Below are 8,020 nucleotides of genomic sequence, written 5' to 3' on the forward strand. Positions count from 1 at the left end.
CTTTGACATATACATGGTTTGTGTCTACACGTTTGTCTATCTTTCCTTTTTGTTCTGTGTACCATTTATATTAAGTAAATTTGTAGCAGTGTAAGCTATTCATGTAATATTTGTTTGCTATATGTTCTGTTTTCGGTAATAAAAAAACACTAATAAATTAGCAAAAAAGATGCACAAGTACAAATGCAATTATTTGTTAATTATATATATTATAATTAACAGTCATATATATATATATATATATTAGGGGTGGAATCTTCAGGCACTTCACGATCCGATCCGATTCCAATTCTGGGAGTCATGATCTGATTCCAAAACGATTCTTGATCTACATTTTTCCCCAAATAATTCTTCTGCTGTGCAAATACATCTTTACAACCTACAAGCCATTTCTTTGCTTTTTGTTTATAGTTGAAATCTCTGTATGTCAGTACTGCCATCTTAAAAGTAGGGGTGTGAATCGACACTGGTTTCATGATTCAATTCAATTACAATTTTCATTATCAACTCAATATCACTATGCCTCACATTCTCAGTTTTCACTTGGCTACATTTTCATAGAAATTTTATATCAAATTTACTTTGTGCAAACTTTATTTTTTTAAGAGCCATTCAATGACACGTCATTGTTTTTTTTTAATAGTAGTATTTTAACAACGATACACCACATAAAAAAAACTACATGCATGATGACCGACATTGCACTAAATGAATAGCGGGTGTGGGACAGCACGATCCACACGCTTTGTATTTGAGCCTGGTCTGACGTGTCAGTGAGGTAACAAAGCTTGGCTTTCACAGATCATGTGACAGCCTCATTTCGAGCAATGCTGCGGAACACTGTTCAGAAACACTAGCGTGTCGACCTGCAGATGTTTTAGCTAAAGAGGCAAGTAATCTAGATGAGATCATGGGAATCCTATATAGTAAACCTGTAATAGTTAAAAATAGCATTATAAAGGAATGGCAATATAACTAGGATAGGGAAATAATGGGCAGACATTACTATAGAATTCAGGATAAAGTAGGAAATAGGAGGGTCTGTAAAGGGAATAATAAAGCTGAAGTACATGATTGAGAATGGGACACACGGGGTTAAATAAAACATTACACTTAATAGGAAAACATCCAACTGACTTATGTGATCATTGCCAGGAGGAGGAGTCAGTGAAACACATATGTCACTGCCAAAAGTACATTACAGAAAGAGAAATATTAAAGAAAGAAATTAGGGAACAAAGATCTATAGAAATTAGGATTACAGACATACTTAATGGTCATAACAATTAAAGTATATTAAATTATTTGAGAATAACTGGCTTAATTAATAGAATCTGATTAGTGTGTTGGTTTAATTTATTATTATTATTATTATTATTATTATTATTATTATTATTATTATTATCTGGGAGGTAGTTGACTCAGGCCCACACTCCAGTACAGTAGGTGGCGGTAATGCATCTTAACGTTAAATGACGGTCGAGATTAAAACAACAAAGAAGAAGAAGCAGCAGCGTGTTGACCTACCCATCCCTATTGCCTTGCCCCAGGTCTGCAGCATCACAGTATAGAGGGAACATGTCTGCGTTTATTAAAAGTGTAAATATGCCATCCTATGACGACCCGAGAACTGATTTAGTGCTGGTATAAAGTTGTTTGAGTGTGAGGGGACAGAAATTTCCCCTCGGATCATCGGATGATGAACTGCTCGCGCTAAACTTCCACGTGAGAGATTATTGAGTTGGCGGTTGTGTAAAACTACTAATCTCTACAGGAGTCATCACAGACAGCTCCTGAGACAGCAGGATTCTCAGTGGTTCACGTGATCACCGACCCGCAGTCCCTTCTTCACTCAAATCACTCGAGTTTGAAAGTGCGTCACAGAAATAAGGACCCAGATCAGCGACGGTAAGACAGGTGTTTATTTTATTTGCTATTTTCTATTTGATATAAGTAAATTAATCCAAGCTATATTTCACTTAACAAACCGTGTGGTTATTTTATTGTTTAAAAGGCATACCAACAGTAACCTTAAGGGTTTATTGAAACATAGCTATTAATTATTATTGACCTAATAATTTTTAGAGTAAATTTAGAGAGAGAGCTAACAACAACCGAATCCAGGGCCCCTTCCTCTTATGTTAAGGCAGTGGTCCGCTACAGAAATAACTTATGTAACACTTTGATTTGACTTTAAAATATAATGCAGACTTTGATCTTCATTATTTTAAGCTGAAATGTTCACAGTGTATGCAGTGTATTCCAGATGAGTAGTCTTACAAATATGCCTTTCATAATCACACACATTATATAGTCGTCTCCGTGATAAAAGAGTGGAACATTTTCCCGAGATCTGGCAACCCGTAACACGCTCTAGTCAGAGATGAAAGTGAAAGCAAAGACTTGATGTCGCCATTTTAAACAGACACAATCGATGATTTACAACACAAAGTACCTTTAAATCTTTATTAAGATTCATATATGCTTAGGCAGGATTTGTGTGTATCTACTTGATGGAAATGTGAATCGCTGTGATATTTTGCACCCGAAAGCAAATGTTGTTTTTTTGTCCGTTTCGTGTTGACTACGATTCTTCTAAACTCCAAACAGCATTTGATTTAACATGTCACAAACCTGATGTATTTGAGTGAAAGCAGCTCGTAATGTATTTATCTAACTCTTATTCGGCTGAAATATGCACGTTATTGTTTTAATGTACGCGTGAGGCTTCCGGTGTCATTTGTTTCCGGTTATTCAGCTGTGCAAACAGTATGTTTTACTGTTTGATATTACACGCACTGTAATTTATTAAATTAAATTCATTATTATTATTGACAGAAAATAACTTACTTCTGAAATAAGGTGGATAAAGGTTGTTTGAGCTTAGTTTTTCTGATTGTTTGTCTCTTCCTTTTAGAGTCAGTGGAGATCAAACTGATCAGATCCATCATGATTAAAACACATACATCAGGAGATGAAGATTTTTCTTCAGGATGCAGGTACTTCGAGTAATTTATATTATAGATGAGATGTTTGTCTAATATTTATTGGCATATATTATGTCTGTTTTGCCCTGGATCTACCCAAACTAAAATGGTTGCTGCTCTTGAGTCTTTCAGACTAGATACATAATCAACATACTTCAAAGTTTACTGATCAAGAATCAGAATCACATTTTATGAATTACATTACAAAGAGCATATCATGCATGTTTTTAGAGAAGGCTAATAAAAGGCTAATAAAATGTATTTATGGACCCACGTAAGATCTCCTGCATGCTACTGTCTCATGTTTGGCACGACGAACTGCCCCATTCATGTTTTTATTGTCCTCTCTCAACATGGGTGTGATGACACATATTAATATGATTGTCATCATAAAGAATTAAATCTGTTTTGTTTTAGATCAGTTCATCAGAAGAGATCATATCCAGAGTCCAGCTGTGTGTCTGTGAAGAGTGACAGGTCTATGGAGAATCCAATAACATTTAACAGCGGAGATTTATGGTCTGATCTCAGGTATAACATACAGGAGTAACCAAAGTATCAACACCCACATTACTATCAACAACACGGATCAATAAACAGACAGAATTCAGGGTTTAAATACACAAGGATAAATGAGGAAACTGAATGAACAACAGATGAACTTAATAAGAGACAAACAGGCACACACTAGAAAACTGATGTTGTTCGAAATTTCATACCATCATAATACTCTCAATATTTCTGCTGTATCCAGTATGTACTGTATATTGTGTGTAGTATGCAAACTTTCTGTACACGTGAAATACACAGATGACATACTATATTTGCCAGAATCTGCAAAGACATTCAATAATGCAAAGATATTAAATAATAATAATAATATTGCAGTAATGTATAAATAAAATTTATATTTCAGTTATGTAAGCAGAATTCAATCTCTACAAAGAAATGGAGTCACTATTTACAATTAAATCTCTATTTGCTCTGTGTAATGACTAATGGCTAATTAATAATGAAGTGTTTATTGGTTATGGTTAGCGGTAGGTGTAGGAAGGCTTTGTTCCAGGCATCGTCCATTTAATAATTTTAATAAATGTGCTAATTTACACTGAATATGTTATTACATACTCTTTAATAATGTACTACAGTAATGATGTATAAATAAATGTCACCTAGCCACAATAAGTTAGTGTGTCATTCTGAACACAGCATGTGTCAACATACAATGACAGGAAACAGGAACTGAACTGTGACAGTGACGTTTAATATTATCATATATTGTCAGTTCAGTTCACAATTTCTGTATAAACACAGTGTATGAAATGATTATAAAGTGGTATTTAAAGTGATTTTGATCATGATAAATGTATAGTTGATTTGTTACATACAGTAATTTAGAAGATGAACTTTATGTTTTAGTCCAGTTCATCAGAAGAGATCAGAACCAGAGTCCATCTGTTCGTCTGTGAAGAGTCACACGTCTACGGTTAGGGGAGGACACTTCAAGACTAGAGATACACGGCCTGGTCTCAGGTATTCAGATATGATCTTAACATATGATACAGAATACATAAGACATTGTGCTTATTAATGTTTTTATTTTACAGCAATGAGGTCCTCAACACATTTAGATCAAATCTGAAGAGGAAGTTTGAGCGTCTGTATGAGGGAACAGCGACACAGGGAAACCCAACACTGCTGAATGAGATCTACACAGAGCTCTACATCACAGAGAGTGAGAGTGGAGAGATCAGTAATGAACATGAGGTGAGACAGATTGAGACACAATCCAGGAGAACAGCAACAGAGGACACCGCCATCAAATGCAATGACATCTTTAGACCTTTACCTGGACAAGACAAAGCCATCAGAACTGTGCTGACAAAGGGAGTCGCTGGCATTGGAAAAACAGTCTCCGTGCAGAAGTTCATCCTGGACTGGGCTGAAGGGAAAGAGAATCAGGACATCCAGCTCATATTTCCACTTCCTTTCAGAGAAATCAACTTGATGAAGGACAAAACACTCAGTCTTTCAGATCTACTTCATGTCTTTTTCCCTGAAACCAAAGAAATGGAAATATCCAGTAATGAATATAAAGTGTTGTTCATCTTTGATGGTCTGGATGAGTGTCGTCTGTCTCTGGACTTTAAGAGCAAAGTGAAACTGTGTAATATATCTGAATCAGCCTCAGTGGATGTGCTGCTGATGAACCTGATTGTGGGGAATCTGCTTCCCTCTGCTCTCATCTGGATCACCTCCAGACCAGCAGCAGCTGATCTCGTCCCCTCTGAGTGTGTCCATCGAGTGACAGAGGTACGAGGATTCAATGATCCACAGAAGGAGGAATACTTCAGGAAGAGAATCAGTGATCACAGTCTGGCCGACAGGATCATCTCACACCTGAAGTCATCAAGGAGCCTCTTCATCATGTGCCACATCCCAGTGTTCTGCTGGATCTCAGCCACTGTTCTAGAGAAGATGTTGAGTCGAGCAGAGAGTGGAGAGATTCCCAAGACTCTCACTCAAATGTACACACACTTCCTGATCCTTCAGACCAACATCAAACATGAGAAGGACTATGAGAAGAAGGTGACAGATAAAGACATGATCCTCAGACTGGGGAAAGTAGCTTACCAGCAGCTGGTGAAAGGAAACCTGATCTTCTATGAGGAAGATCTGAGAGAGTGTGGCATTGATGAGACAGAAGCATCAGTGTACTCAGGATTGTGCACTCAGATCTTCAGAGAGGAGTTTGGCTTTTATCAGGGGAAAGTCTTCAGCTTTGTTCATCTGAGCATTCAGGAACATCTAGCAGCTCTATATGAGCACCTCTCCTTGACCTTTATAATCAAGAACATCATTGATCAAACCAAAGAAAATCTTTTCTCTGTCTCAAACTGGATGTGGTTGACATCAGATCTGCATCCGAGAGCTGTGGACGAGGCTTTACAGAGTAAAAATGGACATCTGGATCTTTTCCTGCGTTTTCTTCTGGGTCTCTCAGTGGAGTCCAATCAGACTCTCTTACGAAAACTACTGACACAGACAGGAATCTGCTCCTACAACAAAGAGGAAACAATTGCTTACATCAAACAGAAGATCAGAGAGAATCTCTCTCCAGAGAAATCCATCAATCTGTTTCACTGTCTGAATGAACTGGGTGATGATTCACTGATGCAGGAGATCCAACATTATCTGAAATCTGGAGAAATAAGAGAAACCAAACTCTCGTCTTCACAGTGGTCAGCTCTGGTTTATGTGTTGCTGACGTCAGAGCAGAAGATGGATGTGTTTGATCTGAAACAGTTTATTGGATCACGACATACAGCAGATGAAGTTCTTCAGTATCTGTTACCTGTGGTTAAAGAATCCAGATCAGTTCGGTAAGTGACACTGAAAACAATCACTGCACTTTCAACACATGATCACATTTAGGATTTTAGTATGTACTTTCTTATCAAAGCAACAAAATGGGGAAAAACGTACATAATCACATTTCTGTCAGTGAGCAGGAGAAATGTGTGAGACACTTAATAAACCAGCTGAGGTTTTTGTGTGTGTGTGTGAGAGCTGATGATTGTAGAGCTCAGTGTGAAAGATGAGGATGAAGGATTGAATGTGAGGAGGATCAAAACTGACAGCTAATAGATTTGAACTGCTGCTCCTCTAATAGTGTTTAAATTAATAATGTACTGTCTGTGTGATTTGTTAAAAAAAAAATGTACATTTCGTTTCTTTAACTGCAGCTGATGTTGGTTCATCATTCTTGTTCATTAATCTGTACAGGTTTGGTTATTGTGGTGTCACAGATGAAGGTTGTGCTGCTGTATGTAAGGAATAACTGATGATGGGTCATTGAATTATTAGAAATTATACAACAGTTAGTTCAGATCCATGAATCTGATTGGCTCTTTCCAGCCATGTGTTATTGACCCGCCATGGGAACCGTTTCACCATTTCTATCACTACACTTGCAGTATTTCTCACAATGAGTGTCATAGTTGTTTACACTTCAGATATGTGGTTTGTTAGTAAAGAGAACGTCAACTTGAAAATTTAATTCAACGTTTTCGGAGATGTGAGCTCAAGGGCATCAGCAGCTCACAGACAGCAGCCTCACCTCGACCAGATCTTCTGGAATTTGCCGCTGGCAATTCCTCACATTCCTCTGATGTCTCTATAGTGGTTAAACATGAGATATAATTTGTTTTGGGTAAATCTAAAGGGCAGTCTTTGGTCTCATTAATCTATTAAAGTTACTATTAGTAAATTTAGTGCTGCATCAGAGCGCTCAATAAACAACATTTTAAATAAATAATAGTAGTATTTAAATAATACTAGTTGGTATTGAGAAATGTTCTGTTAGTGATGGAAATTTTGGTTACATTGTTAGGGCAAACGTAAACTAAAGCTGCATGATTCTGGATAAATTGAAAATCACTTTTTTTTTTTTTTTTTAAATTAGAGATCACGATTCTTTCACGATTCAGAAGAAAAGAAAGATTAGATTAATCTAAACAAAAAAACTTAAACAAAATTGTAAAAAATGAAGGAGTTAAGATACTTTTGTTTTGATCGCTACTGTAGACAATAAGTGTTTATACCCAAACTATAAACTTTTAGCCCAGTACTTCTGTTATTTAAATGTCTGTAACACAGAAATAATGAATGAAAAGAAAAGACTGTTTGTGTTGCTCTCTTTCGAGAGCATGACTGTAAATTTTATTTTGTCTTTAACAGCTGTTTCACATCGTAAACATCAGTGGAGTGTGAGTCGTAATAGACACTGCTGAATCCTTGTCATTTAGGAATAAGATTGCATAGATGTTTGAATAGAGAGTGATCTTTTAACGATTAATCATGCAGCTCTAATGTAAACACTGCAAAATGTTTTGCGACGATATTGTCATGTTCTCGCGAGACATATGAGATCTCGTCACATCCCTAGTAAGTAGTCATTTGCATTGTAAATAATTAAGTAATAAGTAAGTAATTTGCATTATTACATAGTTATTTTATCATTTTCTATTAAA

At 36.4% G+C, this 8,020-nt stretch overlaps 1 protein-coding gene across 4 annotated transcripts; it reads left to right on the forward strand.

Moving 5' to 3' along the window:
• The first annotated feature begins 1,524 nt into the window (after positions 1-1,524).
• On the forward strand, positions 1,525-6,628 carry LOC127157810 (NLR family CARD domain-containing protein 3-like). 4 transcript variants are annotated; one of them, XM_051101025.1, is made up of 5 exons: positions 1,525-1,917; positions 2,918-2,999; positions 3,405-3,518; positions 4,407-4,520; positions 4,595-6,628. In XM_051101025.1, the coding sequence occupies exons 2-5, from the start codon at positions 2,950-2,952 to the stop codon at positions 6,372-6,374; spliced, it is 2,058 nt and encodes a 685-aa protein (XP_050956982.1). In that variant the 5' UTR covers positions 1,525-1,917; positions 2,918-2,949; the 3' UTR covers positions 6,375-6,628. The 4 variants fall into 4 exon arrangements, with proteins under 4 accessions (XP_050956982.1, XP_050956979.1, XP_050956980.1 ...); XM_051101022.1 differs by having other exon boundaries at positions 1,525-1,908; XM_051101023.1 differs by lacking the exon at positions 1,525-1,917 and adding an exon at positions 2,347-2,769.
• The last annotated feature ends 1,392 nt before the right edge of the window (positions 6,629-8,020 follow it).

This window comes from Labeo rohita, unplaced genomic scaffold (assembly GCF_022985175.1).
Source record: "Labeo rohita strain BAU-BD-2019 unplaced genomic scaffold, IGBB_LRoh.1.0 scaffold_1204, whole genome shotgun sequence".
NCBI classification, from domain to species: domain Eukaryota; kingdom Metazoa; phylum Chordata; class Actinopteri; order Cypriniformes; family Cyprinidae; genus Labeo; species Labeo rohita.